This window comes from Corythoichthys intestinalis, chromosome 15 (genome assembly GCF_030265065.1).
Source record: "Corythoichthys intestinalis isolate RoL2023-P3 chromosome 15, ASM3026506v1, whole genome shotgun sequence".
In the NCBI taxonomy this organism is placed as follows: Eukaryota; Metazoa; Chordata; class Actinopteri; order Syngnathiformes; family Syngnathidae; genus Corythoichthys; species Corythoichthys intestinalis.
Window position 1 is genome coordinate 48,333,054 of NC_080409.1, and position 18,960 is coordinate 48,352,013.

The 18,960-nt window shown below is 38.8% G+C and overlaps 2 protein-coding genes across 3 annotated transcripts in view; one reads left to right on the plus strand and one right to left on the minus strand.

Moving 5' to 3' along the window:
* LOC130930979 (hepatic sodium/bile acid cotransporter-like) overlaps window positions 1-13,005 on the minus strand; it is a 24,659-nt gene extending 11,654 nt beyond the window's left edge. Inside the window, exons 1-2 of the mRNA XM_057859373.1 lie at window positions 12,809-13,005; window positions 1,085-1,224 (exon numbers count right to left, since the gene is read on the minus strand). The gene's annotated coding sequence lies outside the window, so the exon portion shown is untranslated. The remainder of the gene's footprint in view (window positions 1-1,084; window positions 1,225-12,808) is intronic.
* Window positions 6,272-18,960, plus strand: part of LOC130930980 (protein max-like) — a 26,718-nt gene continuing 14,029 nt past the window's right edge. The window contains exon 1 of one of the 2 annotated variants that reach the window (XM_057859376.1): window positions 6,272-6,466. In XM_057859376.1, coding sequence (XP_057715359.1) covers window positions 6,431-6,466 — 36 coding nt within the window. In that variant the 5' untranslated portion in view covers window positions 6,272-6,430. The remainder of the gene's footprint in view (window positions 6,467-18,960) is intronic. The other variant, XM_057859375.1, reaches the window with a different exon arrangement.

Below are 18,960 nucleotides of genomic sequence, written 5' to 3' on the forward strand. Positions count from 1 at the left end.
GGACACGTGTTGGTTTAAGCAGGGGAACCTTCTCTAACATGCATGATTTTAAACCATGACGTCTTAGTGTAGTACCAACAGTAACCTTGGAAATGATTCAGGTCATTGACCAGATCCTCATTTTTAGTTCTTGGCTGATTCATCATTATTCTTAGGATCAATGAGACCCTACGAGGTAGATCTTGCATGGAGCCCCAGTCTGAGGGAGATTGACAGTCATGATCAGCTTCTTTCGTTTTCAAATAATTGCTTCAACGGTGGATCACCAAGCTGCTTGGCAATTGCCCCGTAACCCTTTCCAGCCTGGTAGAGGTCTCCAATTCTGTCTCTGTTGTCTTTGGACAGCTCTTTGGTCTTGACCATGTTAGTATTTGGAGTCTTCCTGATTGAATGGGGTGGACAGGTGTTTATATGTAGCTAACTGCCTCAAACAGGTCAAGAAGTCAGACTCAAATAGTCCACCTCCACTCCACTTATTTAGCATAATAAGTGGAGTAGAGTTGGATTTTTTAAAGGCGACTAACAGGTTTTTGACGTTAAAAATTCTAGCTAATAGACAGGTGTTGAAATACTTATTTCAGCAGTATAGTACAAATAAATTCTTAGAAAAATCATACACTGTGATTTCTGGATTTTTTTAGATGATCTTTCACAATGGACAAGCACCTACCATGAAAATTTCAAACACGCTCATATTTCTAAGTGGGCGAACTTGCAAAATCGCAGGGTGTTCAAATGCTTATTTTCCTCACTGTAATTGGAATTATTATGGTACAGGCAGTCAATGATGATTCACAAAGGATCAGTTATCACTGAGTCATGTTCCTGTTTAGTGAAGTTTGTTATATCTTTTAGCGTGACTGATTGTTCACACTTCTTACCACTAAAATAGACAGATTTAACCCAAAGCACAACAGTTTGCAGTTTTAATTTGCTTAGGATTGTAGCAATGTACAATTGGATAAATGAGCTGTGGAACATTACAAAAGAATGAACTTTTTCTGGATTATTTCTGCTTTTAAAATAAAATGACATTAATAAATCAAAATTGTCCTCATGCTAAAGAATAAAACCGTGTTCTTACCTTCCAACTAATCCAAGCGTCAAACTTTCCTGTTTGCATCCCTGCACACTTTCCCTGGTTCGCTCTTCTTTTGTGCCAGACCCCGTACCCTCCCTCCAATGTCATGTGGCTCCATGGCAACATGGTGGCGCTGCTGCAGACTGCAGAGAAACACAAACTTCTTTTCGAAACGTTACACCATGCACAGCTGGTTTGATTTGTCCCTTTGACTTAGAATTTCATCCAATTGATTTCAGTGAACTGCTTCGGGAACACTGCATGAGGCTTCCAATTTGATTTCCATTTAATGAGAACACAGTGAAAAAGTTTTGTAGATACGTGTGGAAAGAAAGAATGTAATTACTTAACAGAACCCCTAAAGAGGCCATGTACTATTCATTCTGGGTGTGCAAGCAGAAGTCCATTTAATATGACGCAACTATGCGGATACAGTATACTGTAGGACTTGGCAGTAAACATCCTTTTTGTCTTTTGAATGGGATGCTTTGGTAAACAAACACATTAGTTACGACTCACATGAGGGACTAAAGAGCTCTGGTGGTTGCCTAATCTCTACTAGCATGGTAGAGATTAGGCACAAGTTAAAGGGACCACCATTTCCTTGTTTCTTATGGTTGGGAACATGGTTGTGCAACTGTGGTCTACAGGGGTACTAGAAGTAACTCACAGCAGGGGGTGCTGAGGATCTTTTTCAGTTTTTCCCATCCAAAACCAGCCGTTTCGCTCCAAATTTGTCATGCTAGCGCATTTTCTCCATACAAGGAATCCATGATTGTAGTACACTCGCATGCTGGATAGCTCACATACTACTACTAGGCTACTAAAAAGACAGCATTCTATTTCCCCTACAGTGTGTGTTGGAGTTTTTGTATTAGACATTAAAGTGCCTGTGTATTAAAATCCAAATCCCCGCTGCTGGATGACACAATGACACACGAACACATTTGAAAACTAAAAGGGCTAATCGGGACTCGGTTTAACACCAACTTTTCACAACACTAAAATAAATTGCACACGAATATCCAATGGCACTCTGCACAACAGCAGCTCAACAGTATTAAAAAACAATAATACGGCAACAATGCAAGCATGTTTGACATGGTTGAAGACACCAAAGAACAATCATCTTCATTTATGACCTTGAATTGAATTTTCGACAGTGTTGCTGCTTTTGTAAAGAAAAATCACTACCGTAATTTCCAGACAACAAGCTGCTACTTTTTCCCTCATTTTGAATCCTGAGGCTTATAGCCCAATGTGGCTTATTTGTTGATTTATTTGGCTTAATAGGTAACTTTATTTTACGACAGCGTCATAAGACTGCAATAAGATAATAATTATGACATGACACTATCATGGGTATCCAGAAAACTATGTCACTAATTCCAGCTCGGATCTTTTATATCCACTCAAAAGTAAAATAATATGCTAGATGACACAAAGTGACATCTGTTGTAAGCATTCATTAATGGCAGTGTCACAACATAATTATGATGGTCTTATGACAGTTTAATGGCGCCACTGTCAAATAAAGTGTTTTCAAATACCATAGCTAGCAATTAATGAAACAACTGGAACAGTAACTGAAGAAATAATTAGAACAGAACATGAATTTTGATTGTTATTTACAGTGGGGCAAATAAGCATTTAGTCAACCACTAATTGTGCAAGTTCTCCCACTTGAAAATATTAGAGAGGCCTGTAATTGTCAACATAGGTAAACCTCAACCATGAGAGACAGAATGTGGAAAAAAACAGAAAATCACATTGTTTGATTTTTAAAGAACTTATTTGCAAATCATGGTGGAAAATAAGTATTTGGTCAATACCAAAAGTTCATCCTTTGTTATGTACACTTTGTTGGCAATAACTGAGGCCAAATGTTTTCTGTAACTCTTCACAAGCTTTTCACACAATGTTGCTGGTATTTTGCCCCATTCCTCCATGCAGATCTCCTCTAGAGCAGTAATGTTTTGGGGCTGTCGTTGGGCAACACGGACTTTCAACTCCCTCCACAGATTTTCTATGGGGTTGAGATCTAGAAACTGGCTAAGCTACTCCAGGACCTTGAAATGCTTCTTACGAAGCCACTCCTTTGTTGCCCTGGCTGTGTGTTTGAGATCATAGTCATGCTGAAAGACCCAGCCACGTCTCATCTTCAATGCCCTTGCTGATGGAAGGAGATTTTCACTCAAAATCTCTCGATACATGGCCCCTTTTATTCTTTCCTTTACACCGATCAGTCGTCCTGGTCCCTTTTCAGAAAAACAGCCCCAAAGCATGATGTGTCCACTCCCATGCTTCACAGTGGGTATGGTGTTCTTCAGATGCAATTCAATATTCTTTCTCAGCCTGGTGCAGGTCTACAATTTTGTCTCAGGTGTCCTTCGACAGCTCTTTGGTCTTGGCCATAGTTGAGTTTGGAGTGTGACTGACTGAGATTGTGGACAGGTGTCTTTTATACCGATAATGAGTTAAAACAGATGCCATTAATACAGGTAACGAGTGGAGCCTCGTTAGAGCTCGTTAGACCTCGTTAGAAGAAGTTAGACCTCTTTGACAGCCAGAAATCTTCTTCTTTCTTTATTTATTTTCCCTACAGGCATGACAAATCCAACCACATACAGCATTTATATGCAGGGCCGGCCCAGGCCATTTGGGGGCCCTAAGCAAAATAATGCCAAGGGGCCCATATTTTTGGCACACCATTTCGTTTGCCTGGTACACCAGACTCACCGCTGTTCCAGCTATTGAGTCTGGCCACCATTCAGCGGATACAATTTCCAGGGCGGAGCAAGCCATAGCAAACAGACAGCGGAGTGGACCAATCAGCGACGGGCAGACATGACGTTAGTTGATTCAACATGGCTAGCGCGAGACAGACTGTTGTCAATGACTCGTGTCGATGTGTTTTTGGTAATTTAAAACTGATTTTACCGTGGATTGGAACATATTCTCGGCTATCCCGTTCGCCATCCGTGTTGTTGTGGAGACGACTTTCGGCGCGCAAGAGCGACGTTACTCGTGAACAACACGTCACGCAAATAAACGAATCTGATTTGTCGAGTGATTTTGTACCTGCTCGAGAGGCCGTTAATGGGATGGTTCCCAGACCTTTCTCTCAGTGTTTGAAAAATACAGGGAGAACAGTCTGGCCGTGCCAAGCAACCATTTCGTCACAGTGTACTGTGAAACCCATACATGCAATCCAACCCATACGTCCATATTTTGTATATTAATCAGATTTTGTTGCACTGCATACTTCAAACTTCTCACCTCAAATGATTGTCAGTACTTACAGTAGATAGCGCCAAACTTTTTTCTAAAAGAGGGGGAAAAAAAAGTTAAGGAAGAGCTTTTATTTTTTAAGCTTGAAATTAAGTATCAAAACTCACAAAAGTCAAATAAAGCAAACTGTGGTAAACAAAATAGAATATAAATTAAACAATTACCAGATTGGGGGCCCCCTAGTGGTCAGAGGCCCTAAGCAGCTGCATAGTCTGGTCCATAGGCTGGGCCGGCCCTGTTTATATGTGTTTACAATTAATTCAACCCGAAAAGAAAAGGGCAGACGGGAGATGCTGAAGCTTATTGAGACCCACGCCCAGTATACCATAGGACGTCTTGCTTGTTTTGCAGGTGACCAAATATTTATTTCCCACTCTAATTGGGAAATAAATTCTTTAAAAATCAAACAATGTGATTTTATTTATTTATTTTTTCACATTCTGTCTCTCATGGTTGAGGTTTACCCATGTTAACAATTACAGACCTCTCTACTCTTTTCAAGTTGGAAAACTTGCACAACTGGTGGTTGACTTAATACTTATTTGCTCCACTGTACTTAAATATCTGCAGAAATGCGAGGGGTGTACTCAGAGGCTTAGCAAGGGTCTCCGGGGGCCCCAGGCAACAAGCAACATGGGGCCCTTCGAGCGTGTGCAAGTAAGGGGGACAGTTGGACTTGGAGTAATAGCATATCTAATAAAAGTATAATAACGCCTCGATCTCATAGAGCGCTTTTTAGGACACTCAAAGTGCCCGGCTTCTATTACATTAGGACATAAAACTACAGTAGTATAATACACTCACCACTGTTTTGCTTACTTTTCTCCTCTTCTGCTTTTTTTTTTCTTTTGTCGCTTCCAGAAGGATAACTTCTCTTCATTTTGGATATACGCAATTAAAAAAAAGCCAAACCGCTGCTCACTCTCACTCTGAGTCACGTGGGGGGGGGGGGGGTAGAGCGAGTGAAGGGGCCCCATCATGGAACTCAGACACAAGGCTTTCACTGGCACTGTCGCACTTGTCAATGTGACAGTGCAGTAAAGCTGCATGTGCTAAATCTGTTGGCCCTCTTGGGGCCCCTGCTGGCTGGGGGCCCTAGGCAATTGCCTGGTTTGCCTAATGGGACGCGATGCCTCTGTGTATACTCACTTTTGTGATACACTGTATCGTCCCTGCCAAAACTGAGACCAAACCTACAAAGTTTTCCCACATGATAGTAGTGTTATTTTATGAAGATACATCCACGTTGAAGGTACCTGACACCAAATGTTCCTAGTTTTTGTGATATATGTTATGTCTAGTAATTGATGCACTTGTGCTGGCATATACGATAAGCAATGAGCTGAAGCTGCTATTTAAAGGTCCTGTGGAGCCATAATAGATGGGGAGTGGGGGAGGGCAACTCAGAGGGAGCTAGGCCACCATCTGGCCTCATAATCATAGAGAAGAGACGAGTTACGTGATGAAAGAAGATCCTTGTTATTCTGTCAGACAAACCGCAATTTGCCCCAACTGTCTTGTAAAACCACAGGGTCAAGATTACCAAGAGGCTTGTTGTTACCAAAAATGAATGTTTATCACAGCTCAACAGGCAACATTCCTTCCTTTATTGGTGCCTATCTAATTTAAGTTAGGTATCTTGAAGACAAAATGTTGATAGTGAGCAATTTTAGGAAGTATTTAATCATATATAAACCACTTAAAGCTGCTGTCTATGCAGCTGGCAAGCTGTTATGGGAAGATAACGGGGGAGACATCAGTGGGCACGTCCTCCCTCCGTATGGATTGTGGGTAATGAAGTTTCAGTATGAGAGAATGACACGGCGTTGTATCCAAGACTATACTTCATTACCCAGAAAGCACTCGTATTGTTCGCACATGCGCACTGTGTGTTTTCTGGTCCATGTGTAGGCGAATCACGTGTGAAGAAACCGTTTCTCGTCATGTCTCTGCTGTAAGCAGAGCTTCGTGCAAGATTTTTTATTTTGCCTCCGCTCGCTGCTGCTTTTGTTTTGACAGCTGCTTGTTTTTTTTTCCGCACACCCCCTTTACCGAAGAATGAGCGAAAACGATGACATCGAAGTCGACAGCGATGTATGTGTCTCAGTTTCCCCACTTAATAGGCAGCTAGCTAGACAGCAACTTATTTTGCTCGGAGCTATCTGAGTTAGCCATGTTAGCTCGAAGGCTAAAATACCGTATTTCGAAAACTGTTATTTTAGGGTCGGTTGGCGTATTTCGAATGATAATTTATGTGGTTTTGTATTTGAAAAAAATAGAACAAACCATGTTGTTTTGTTGAAGCGGCGGCTTGGTGCTTTAAATGTGAAACAAATTTTCATAGTAATTTCTTTGTACAACTACTCACTGTTTAATCCCGTGGTTATCATTCAACACATTTGTAAATAAAGCTTCGTCTCTCTAAAATAGCACACTCTAATGAACATTCGATGCACGACAGCTAAACTACCCGAGAGCAAGGTCAGGCTATTTCAGATGGTTAACTTTTTTTGTTTTAATGACATTCATTTTAATACTTCATACAAACTGAATAGCTTTTAAATTAAAAGAAAAACCAACACAGCTCAGTTTAATATGAATTCGAAACGACAATATACAGTATATGCAGTGACCCACATTGCTAACCTAGCGCTGCAGGGGCTTAAAAACAGACATGTCGTGCTGCGACTACCGTCGAATTATTAGCGAATATTGCTCTTAATTGACGATTAAAACATTTCGGATTAGTAGTCATTGTCCTTAATTTGACTCCAGAAAGCATTGTCGTCATCCTCAAATCGCATTTGTGTTATATCTCCCTGCTATCTTTAGCATATAAAACGCAACAGTGGCGTTTCCTGCAAGTTTATAAAAATATAACCGTTTTTAATTCCACGTCATAATGTTTTAACGTTGATGTATGCATGGGGAATGATGCCACATCTTCGATCTGGTGGTTATACCTCTGTAGATTCCCCTTCCCCCACTTGTTTAAGCCGCTGTTCATAATGCCACACAATGCTTGCAGGCCTGTCAAGCCTTCATCCTTTGATGTGACGTACACACCTTTTAAGGCAGTGTTTCTCATTCATAGTTAAGCTCAAAACGTATATTTTTCATTGGCGAAAATGTTAAAAATGCATACCTGTTGTGTATTAAAAGTGGTGTCCCTAAAGATATTCAAATCTAAAATATAGTGGTACCTCTACATATGAAGTTAGTATGTTCCAGGACCTTGTTTTTAAGTCGAAATGGTCGCATGTCGAGCAGAAATTCCCCATAAGAATACATTATAATTCCATTAATTCGTTCCACAGTCTGAAAACCTACACTAAATCCTTGATAAATGCTGCTGGTACTAGGCCTGTCGCGATAACAAATTTTACATATTATTGTGCCCCCCCATTTAAAAAAAACAAAAACAATTAACAATAACACAGAATACAGTATTAGGGCTGCAGCTATCGAATATTTTAGTAATCAAGTAATCGACTGAAAATTCTATCGATTAATCGAGTAATCGGATAAAACATTCTTTTTTCAGGTAAAGAGCAAATATACATATAGATGAGAAAACAAGACATTTCATGTAATATTGAACCATTTTCAGTCAATGTCTTTATTTTCAACATACATTGTTGAAAACAGCCAACAATTTCATCTCAAATGTGACTAAAAAAGACTAATTCACTGCTTTCACTCCAAAAACTTTTAGATCTTATAAAAAAAATATATATATATAAATATTTCTTACCTAAAATTGTCATTACGCTTGATAATACACATGACTTAAAAGTTAGGTGTTTTTCCTACGTGTTTCAATTGAATCTTCACTTGTGTCAAGCTATAAGTTCTAGTTAAGTTTTAAGTTAGTCTAAACTGTAAGTCCTGATAGGATTTTGAGTTTTTGCAGTGTTCAAGTGTGCATCTTGAGTATAAGAGAGACGGGTGGGTCTTGCAAAGGAATTGACTCAATCATGTGGGTGCAAAAAAGGCGCAGAAGGAAAAATTGCTTCGGCAACAACCTCCAACACCTAGCCCCGGTAAAAGGGCGAAGTGTCATATGTCACCACATAAAAAATGTTTTTATTTTTTATTACACCGTCCCTTGTACTGTAGGAAAACTGCAGCTTTTGAAATATGTAAAAAAGTTGTCCACCCGATTGCCTGCCTGAGCGGTCCACTGTCCGACAAGCAACAACTGTTTCGTCCAACTGGACAAGCCTATTCGAAAGGGGGGGGGGGTAGAAAATGACCTCTAAAGGTTTTTTTTTGTCTCATACAACCATCCAATGGCACTTTTCTGTCTCCATACAGTTTACACACACATACTGACTAGTATGTTCCATTTGGTTTACTCAGAGGATAAAACTGGAAGAGTTGAAGGGACAAGTAAACACTTAGTCACATCCTGTCAGTAGTTTGGTCTATTTGCACCCCTGCCCTGCAAACACTCAAGATTGGAGCAATCCAACCCTGTGGTTTTGCGAGTGTTAATGGGAATGACTAATGAGGACCATAGTGCTCACAAAAGATATGCTAATTTGGGTCAAATGATCCTTCTCTGCTTACAAAAGTGATTTGAATCAATTGATCCCCTCTTGGTAGTTCTAGTGTTAATAACTTTAGCATTTAGGCAAATGAAAACTTTTCCCCTCATAGCTTCTGCTATGGCGTTCCATTTTTTAATATTCTGATTGGATGTTTTCCGAGGCACCCTGAACGCAACGGTCACGGTGATGTTGTTTTGTTCATGTGACGCGGCACAGCCTGCCGACAGTGCCGAGAGCCACAGGTTGAGGAAGTGTTAGCGCCGTGTTTTAATAAAAAAACAAAGTTGTCAGCACGTCGTGTGTTTGATTTGATTGCCAGAAAAACACACATAATAGGACACCATACAGCCTCCTTTTTAATGTTGTCCTTATAATGATGATCTGCTGCATCGTAAATCACTTTGTGACTTTCCACCTCCATGATGGAGCGTTCTTCGTCGATGTTCGCTGGTTAAACCGTGAATAAGCAACTAGGCTGTTGACTCCAGGCCCGGCTCTATTTTGACGGATGCGTCTCCGGCAAAAATAAAAATGTCCTAAACCATCCAGCGGGCTCCGGCACGCCGGAGATGGTCCGCAGTCAATCCGGAGCACTGACGCGGTCGGTATATGTTGATCAATGGGATATAATGGGAACGGATTGGCTCTGACGCTATTTTTGCCGGACCTGGAACGAAGATGCATTTTGCGTAGTTGGTAATAAGGAAGCCGAGCTTTTAACACCTTGTCTGCAGCACGCAGACATGTTGATGTCAATAATTACACCATGCTCACTCATGGTGCTGAAAGCCATAAAATCAGTTGGACCCAAGCGCCAGCGGAGGGCGCCAAACACCAAAAAACAAGTAATAAGCGGACATTCCACTCTGCTGTCATTTTAATCTGTTTGACCGGGGCATCTGCGTTATTTGGGTAAAATATTTTAACGGGATTAATTTTAAAAAAATTAATTACCGCCCGTTAACGCGATAATTTTGACAGCCCTACTTCCGACAGAAAGCAGAGTAACATAGGCATTGCGTAAAAGGGTTTATTGAACACACAAAAAAAACATGCGATCGCAAAAAGGGAGACACAAAAAGGGTCCGTGACAGTAGTGCGGGATCGATTTAAAAAAATTAATACATAAATAAACTGAGGGAAAACTGTGGTGAGGCAGACAAATGAAAAAAAACAAGGCAGTGATGCAATTAGCAACAAAGGGATTTACAAAGTGTCCAATGGCAGCAAGTCAATATCTCTGCAAGCCGCCTAGGATCGATTTAAAGACACTCCTGATGAACTGGAATAGGATGCATGTATGACGTTGGGAACTCAACCCACAGCTGTGTGACAGAACAATCTGACCAGCAGCAGAATGTGACAAAATCATTCTTCGTCATACTAGCTTCGCTTGCTAGCTAGTAGAGGTGTGCAAAATTTCCGATTCTTAGATTATTTGCGATTAGGCCATGGAAGATTCGAGAACGATTCACAAACATCCAAATTCCGATGATTGAAATATGCCAAGTAAAGCGGAAGTACAACACACTCAGCGCGCCGCGCGGTCTTTGGGGCGCAACAAGGAAGAACGCAGCGAGAGTAGCTAAACATCATGCTTCTCATTACCCGGCCCCTCGGGTAATGCCAATGCTCAACTCACGGCTCTAGCTCAACTCATGCCACGAGATAAAAAAACCCAACAACATACCTGACTGCTGCCGAAAAGCTGCTATAAAGTACGTCATCCACATAATGTAATGGTAGATATCATTTATATAGGACTAGATGCACCATTGATTCGGTAGCGTGAGCAGCACATCTACAAAAAGCTAGATGCGAGCGTTAGTAAACGGCCGCCATCTTAAAGCAGTACACTTCCCTGCAAGGCTGTTGTAGCGAAACTTCCAAGCAAACCTAATTAACTTTTTATCTAAAATACTCCTAAATCGGTAAAATATTGACTTGAATCTATCTTTAAAATAGTTTTAAAACTTTCACATGTCGAAAGTAGACAAAAGGGAAATTATGGAATAACGGGAGCAATTTTAACAACTTTAACAGTTGATTCACAACATTAAATTAATTGAATGTAGTTTAAAGCTGCTGTTACAGAATGGGGACTGGAGTTTTTTTATTTACTGTTATTTTTGTATATTTGTTTACTGCTATATGTTAACTTGATACGGAAATAGTAGTTTTGTTTAGCCTGAGAGGATTTTTGAACAATTTTGGAACTAATGTACAAAACATTTAATTTAAAAAAGGGGGGGGTGCATCAATAATCGTTTTATAATCGAATCAGAGCCTCAGAATCGTAATCGAATCGTTAGGTGCCCAAAGATTCCCAGCTCAACTAGCTAGTATTGCTATTCTCCCAGTCCAGCCCAACCGCGTCATCACCCTCAGTGTGCACTGCGCACATAAAATATGGCGCCCTCCGTAAGTCAAAACTCAAAATGGTTAGTTGCAGCGGGAAGAGTTTTACACCCCATGATCTTGTCTTTCTGGATTTTTGTAGAAACAATGCATCCGGACAGCTTGTCTTGACAAGTAAAAGCCACACGACAAACAATTTCCCTCAAAATACACACACAGTAATCCCAAAAATCTTCCACAAAATGATAACCAGCGAGGATAATGATGATCAGGCTAACAACATAGCTCCTGTAAATCATGTGATGTGGATTTAACGAATAAAAGTTCATTGCGTGTTTTCCTAGTTGATGTTTCAAATGGATCTTTGTGACACCACTCTGGGAAGTTTTCAGACTCTGCTCATATACTGAAATAAAGACTATCTTGTCTCAATTAACTCCTAAATGGACTTAATGTGACAGCCAAGTCTGGTTAGTAGAACACAAAGATAATTTAGTTGATGATTGAAATTAAAAGAACTATTTACACAGTGATCGTAAATCATTTTTACACCAATTAAGTGAAATTGAAAACATTCCCAGAGGCACACCTGATGATCTCTCTGTGAGGGCACAGTGGGTGGGGAATCATTACCTTGTAACAATTCAATAGCTCACTTGTAGTTTTTAATGTGGTTCATAATGAGTTTACGTTTCCGAATCAATTGCGCCTCTGTTGGTTTCTGCCAATTTATTCTCCCTATATTTTCTCCATGGAGTTGAGACACGACTAATCAACAATTAATTTGACAAATATCTAAACACTTAGATTAATTGCACAATCTTAGTTTTAACACAGGCGCATTTGCACATTGGTTTGACAAGTGTTTAATCGATTACGAGTCAACCGATCAAATAACTTTGTCCTTTTTTTGACACCTCAAACTGTAAAACAACAAGATTGACATACACGATAAGTGAAATGCAGGTTACATGTTTCCGTGTGTTCAAAGTCAGCATTCCCATCGACTACTCTAAACATTGCAAAGATAACCTTTCCACTGAACTTGCACTGCTGGTTTTACCCGGTGATGCCATGCAAATTCGGTTCATACGCCGACGTGAGGAATGCGTCGGTAGTAGGGCTGCACCTATTGAATATTTTAGTAATTGAGTATTCTACTGAAAATTCAGTCTAGTAATTGGATAAAACATATTTTCTTAGCTGAAGAGCATCTTTTCCATAAAATCTTATTTCTTACCTAAAAATGTCATTACGCTTGACAACAAACATCACTTAAAAGTTAGGTGTTTTCCCACGTGTTTCAATTGAATTTCCATTGTGTCGAGGTATTTTTAAATTGAGTTTTAAGCATAGATTACCAGTGTTGTTAATAACGGCGTTACAATATAACGGCGTTATTTTTTTCAGTAGTGGGTAATCTAATTAATTACTTTTCTCATCTTGGCAACGCCGTTACCGTTACTGAGGACGGAAAGGCATGCGTTACTATATTGGTCGAAAAGTCTGAGGGAGACGGACTCACCGAGACGACAGAGCAGAGCCAAGGAGACAAAAAAGTTGTGACGCCGAGCAAACGCGATGCTAGGTAGCTCCAATAATACATGTTGTAGCCGATAGCCTACAAACTACGCCCGCATGTTATGGTAGATATGGTAGACATGGTAGATATCACATGTACTGTATATAGATATAACTAGATGCAAAATGACAGACATGGCACTAAATGCGTTAGTAGATAGCCGCCATCTTAAAGCAGTAGGCTTTTTAGGACGGCTCTGTTGTAGAGAACCTTCCTAGCGAACCTAAGTAACTTTTTATCTAAAATACTTCTAAATCGGCAAAATCTTGACTTGAATCTATCTTTAAATGATGAAACAGTTTTAAAACTCTCATATCTCGAAAGTAGAGAGAAAGGAACTAATGCAATAATGGGAGCAATTTTAACAACTTTTAACAGTTGATTCAGGGTAAAGGGTAAATTAGGGTAAAGAATTGGGCTCGGGCCAGTTGTACCAAAAACCTCCACAAAAAGTGTGGCCAATGTTTTGTTTTGTTTTTTGAGAGGGGGAAAAAAAAAAGTAATTATCACCAATTACTTTGCCAAGTAACTAATTACTCTTACATTCAGGTAATTGAGTTACTAACGCAATTACTTTTTGGGAGAAGTAATTTGTAACTATAATTAATTACTTTTTTTCAGTTAGATTAACAACACTGTAGACTACACTATCAGTTGACGGGGTTTAGGCCCATCCGTAGGTGGCCTATTTACAAAAACAACAAATATTTTCAAAGCCGCTAGCAACCTAAAACCAAAACAGGCACCTCTCCATGAGCAGGGACATCAAAAAATTCAGAGTCGTTCCCCAATAAAATCTCGATTATTTTTTATGCAAGTATGACAAAACTTAAAATGGCTTTAACATTCTCAAATTTTATGCTAGATGCACAAAAATCACCAAATGCAGAGATAATTGCCTATATTTTCAGGATCAGCAATATTTAACATATAACTTTTTTTGTACAAAATAGCAATAAAAATTTTTTTTTTTAAATTTTGTGCAGCTTTTCAACAGCTAATAAATCACTGTTTTCATATAAGAAGCTTAAAACTTAAGGAAAGCATGCAGAATTATCTTAATTTTACTCATCAAAAGCAAATGTGCATTTATTTACAACCATAACCTATTTAGGTTGAATTCTGCTATTGTGTAGCGATACAAAATCCAAAATGACGGCCGTCATGAAACAAAGAGATTTTTAAGTTGAAAATTCTTGTAAATGAATGCTTAAATCGCTAGATTTCTATTGATAGGAATGTTAAACAGTCTAGAGCAGTGGTGTCCAAACTATTCCACATAGGGCCGCAGTGGGTGCGTGTTTTTGTTCAAACCCATCATGAGGAAAACCTTTTACCAATCTGGTGTTTAACAAGTGTAATCAGTTGATTGCAGTCAGGTGCTGCTTGTTTTAACACAAACTTTATTGGTTAAACTGTCTGTGCTCGATTGGTAGGAACAAAAACCAGGACCCACAGCGGCCCTCGAGGACAGGTTAGAGTCTTGGTTAAAAGCAAAAAATGACCAGTTATCGTTCATTTTACGTGAATATTTCAAGCAAAAGTTAGGATATTGTGTCATCCAACATGGCGGCCGTCACAAAACAACTTTTTAAGTTGAAAATTCTTTAAATTCTTAAATTGCAGAATTTCTATAGATATGAACGTCAGTCTAGATTCTTGGTTAAAAGCAAAAAACGGGCAGTTATTATTCATTTTACGTAAATATTTCAAGCCAAAGTTACACAAATTTTATCCATGGATTTTTTTTTTCCACGTGTCAAAGCATGCATGGTGCTATTTAATATAATTACCTAGAATCCTCGACCAAATCACTTTTGAGACACTCCTGCCTGCTTGGATGCAGTACAAACTTTATTTCTACCTAAATCCGGCTTTAGAACGCAGCATGTGTTTTGAGTTTATCACAGTAAAAGCCAACTAACGTTCTGCCTGAGTCGGCCCCCTACGGGAAGACGTGGCGCAATGTCTGTGGGAGGTGTTTTGTCAACTGATGGTGGAGTCTGTTTTAAGTTAGTCTAAATTTTAAGTCTAGATTTTGAGTTTTTGCAGTGTTCAAAATAAATGTATTATACCCGCTGAATTGGAGCACATTAGGCACCAGTGCTACTTGGTGTTGTATCCAACAATTACTACTGAGCTAAAATTAACAGCTAGCTTTATAATGCGTTTATTTTACACCCTCATCACTCTACAGCGTTGTTTTTACAGATTAAATAAAGCCTCTATGAAAGACACGTTAGCCACACATCGATTGTAGTCATAATTGATAAAAACCTTGAAATGCAGGGCTAACGTTACGTTAGCAAGGTACAATAACGTTCTTTTTATTAGAGCTACGTTAACTTAATTTGACCTTGTCCCGAGTATCGCTCCTCCGCTCTTGGAGTAAACTGGGTGCCTTAGGTAGCGCTGCAGCGTTATGCAAGCGCTGTTTTACAGTTAGTGAAACAGTGTTCGCATTGGCCTCCAGCTTGAAATGCTCCCACACTTTTGACATTAGGAGTGGGAACTAGAGCTGAAACGAGTACTCGGGCAACTCGAGTAACTCGAGTTTAAAAACTGATCCGAGTAATTTTATTCACCTCGAGTAATCGATTATTTTGCCAGCTCTAATCATCACGTTTTGCTCGGACTACTTTTAATGCGGGACAACGCGCTGATGTCACGTGCGTAGAGGAAGAAGCAAAAAAAAAAAAAACTTACTACAGCCGACAGCCCCTACAAACGACGCCGACGTTGCTAAATACTAGCCCGCACAATGTTACGTTGGTAACAGGTACCGTATGATGCGTCTCATAGAGATCACATGTATGTTGAACTAGATGCGAAATGACAGACTCGGCCGCGTCTGGGCAGCGTTAGTAAACATCCGCCATCTTAAAGCAGTAGAGCGCTAAGCGCTAATAAAGAGCGCTAAGCGCTAATAAATAAGATTAACGTTACTGTCGCTACTAGCTCACATAACGTTAGCCCTGCGGAGGGCTATGTTTCAATTAATTATGACCACTGTCGATGCGTGGCTAACGTGTCTTACATACAGGCTTTAACATAACATAACATAACATAACATAGCATTGTGGAGTGATGAGGGTGTAAAATAAAAACTTAAACATGCTAACTATCAATTTTAGCTCAGTAGTCATTGCTGGATTAAACACCAAGTAGCACTGGTCCCTAATGTGCTCCAATACAGCTTGTATCATACATTTATTTTGAACACTGCAAAAACTCAAAATCCTATCAGGACTTACAGTTTAGACTAACTTAAAACTTGACTAGAACTTAAAAATCGCTTGACACAAAGAGAAATTCAATTGAAACTCGTGGGAAAAAAATCCTAACTTTTAAGTGATGTGTGTTATCAAGCATAACGGCATTTTTAGGTAATATATATATATATATATATATATATTTTTTTTTTTAATAAGATCTAAAAGTTTTTTGAGTGAAAGCAGTGAATTAGTCTTTTTTATTCTAGTTACATCTGAGATGCAATTGTTGGCTGTTTTCAAGAATATACATCGAAAATAAAGACATTGATTGACTGAAAATGGTCCAAGATAAGATGAAATGTCTTTTCTCATGTATATTTATAATTGCTCTTCACCTAAAAATATATTTGTTTTATCCGATTACTCGATTAATCGATAGAATTTTCAGTCGATTACTCGATTACTAAAATATTCGATAGCTGCAGCCCTAGTGGGAACCTCAGGGCACCTCACGGTATGATACGGTTTGCGATACAAGGCTCATGATAACGATTATCTCACGATATCACGATACAGCGATTATCGATGTACTGGTCAGAAATTGGATACATGATATTCTACGATACAACTGTTGAAACGAAAAAAATATATATATTTCAAAATAGAAAAAAATACTGTTTAAGTCATTTATTGAACAATGACACAGTTTTTGTGCAACATTGCTGTAAAATAAACATCTACTGCAAATTGTACCTGCACATATAGAGGAAACACACCACAACCACTGATATCTCTTGGAGAGATCATGATGAATGGCACCCTTAATTTCTTTAAAGTTTTAAATCTTTTTGAAAATAATTAACAGAACTGTAGGTGTCTGTCAGCAGTTGAGCTTGGAGTGGGGCAATGATAAAATTGGTGGGTCTTTTCTTCGTATATGACCTTTGTTGCCAAAAGCATTGGTTTGAGCACTTCCCCAATCTGCTTCAGCATTTAAGATGTCACACTCGGTCAGTCGCATTCTTCCTCACCTTAAAAACAAAACAAAAAATATTAGCTACTTAATAGCTTTTGAGTTTAAATCCTGATTTTTTTTGTTGTGTTGGAAGTATTGAGTAAATTAAAAAAATATATGAATGTATAGAAATTAAAAATGCAATAATTACCTATTTTTAATATGTAGGCTACATTAATTATCATGCACATCTGGAGCTGAAACGAATACTCGAGCAACTCGAGTAACTCGAGTTTAAAAACTGATCCGAGTAATTTTATTCAGCTCGAGTAATCGTTTATTTTGACAGCTCTAAGCATCACGTTTTGCTCGGACTACTTTTAATGCGGGACAACGCGCTGATGTCACGTGCGGAGAGGAGGAAGGGGGGGGGGGGGGAACTTACTGCAGCCAACAACCGCTACAAACGACGCTGACGTTGCTAAATACTAGCCCGCACATGCTACGTTAGTAAATACTAGCCCGCACATGCTACGTTAGTTGCAGTTAGCGTCTGATGAGTCTCATAGAGATCACATGTATGTTGAACTAGATGCTTATTGACAGACTAGGCCGCGTCTGGGCAGCGTTAGCAAACAGCCGCCATCTTAAAGCAGTAGAGCGCTAAGTGCTAATATATAAGATTAACGTTACTGTCACTACTAGCTCATCTTACGTTAGCCCTGCGGAGGGCTAGGTTTCAATTAATTAAGACCACTTTCGATGCGTGGCTAACGTGTCTTACATTCAGGCTTTAACATAACATAGCGTTGTCGAGTGATGAGGGTGTCAAATAAAAACTCAATTATGCTAACTTTCAATTTTAGCTCAGTAGTCATTGCTGGATAAAACACCAAATAGCACTAGTCCCTAATGTGCTCCAATACAGCCTGTATCATACATTTATTTTGGACAGTGCAAAAACTAAAAATCCTATCAGGACTTACAGTTTAGACTAACTTAAAACTTAACTAGAACTTAAAAATGGCTTGACACAAATAGAAATTCAATTGAAAAACGTGGGGGAAAAATCCTAACTTTTAAGTGATGTGTGATATCAAGCGTAAAGGCATTTTTAGGTGTGTGTGTATATATTTTTTTTAAATAAGATCTAAAGGTTTTTTGAGTGAAAGCAGTGAATTAGCCTTTTTTTTTTATTCTAGTTACATCTTAGATGCAATTGTTGGCTGTTTTCAACAATATACATAAAAAATAAAGACATTGATTGACTGAAAATGATAAAATGTCTCGTTTTCTCATGTACCTGTATATCTATAATTGCTCTTCACCTAAAAATATATTTGTTTTATCCGATTACTCGATTAATCGATAGAATTTTCAGTCGATTACTCGATTACTAAAATATTCGATAGCTGCAGCCCTAGTATATTTATAATTGCTCTTCACCTAAAAATATATTTGTTTTATCCGATTACTCGATTAATCAATAGAATTTTCAGTCGATTACTCGATTACTAAAATATTCGATAGCTGCAGCCCTATGCACATCACCTTATATATCTTGGAAGCTATTCAAAACATTTTTATAGCTTATTGTATCAAAATGGTAGTAATAACAGTTTGTTTAGTAAACTTGATGGAAAGTGGTACTCAAATAATATCAAATAAATCAGTAAATTCATGTAGGCTTGTTCGATATTCCTTTTCATCCAGTTTAGGGTCCTGGTTTATTTTTTTATCATTCAACACCAAATATCATCAAAATAATACATGTAAATTAAAAAGTCAATTACATTGCAAAACTTTCTTACCTCAAGTGATGAAAGCGAAGCACACAAACTCCGGTGTCCACTACGTCACCAGCTGCCAGTGAACTTTATTTTTCTTAGACAATTCTTGCGTACAGCAAAGTCCTTGTTCACTTT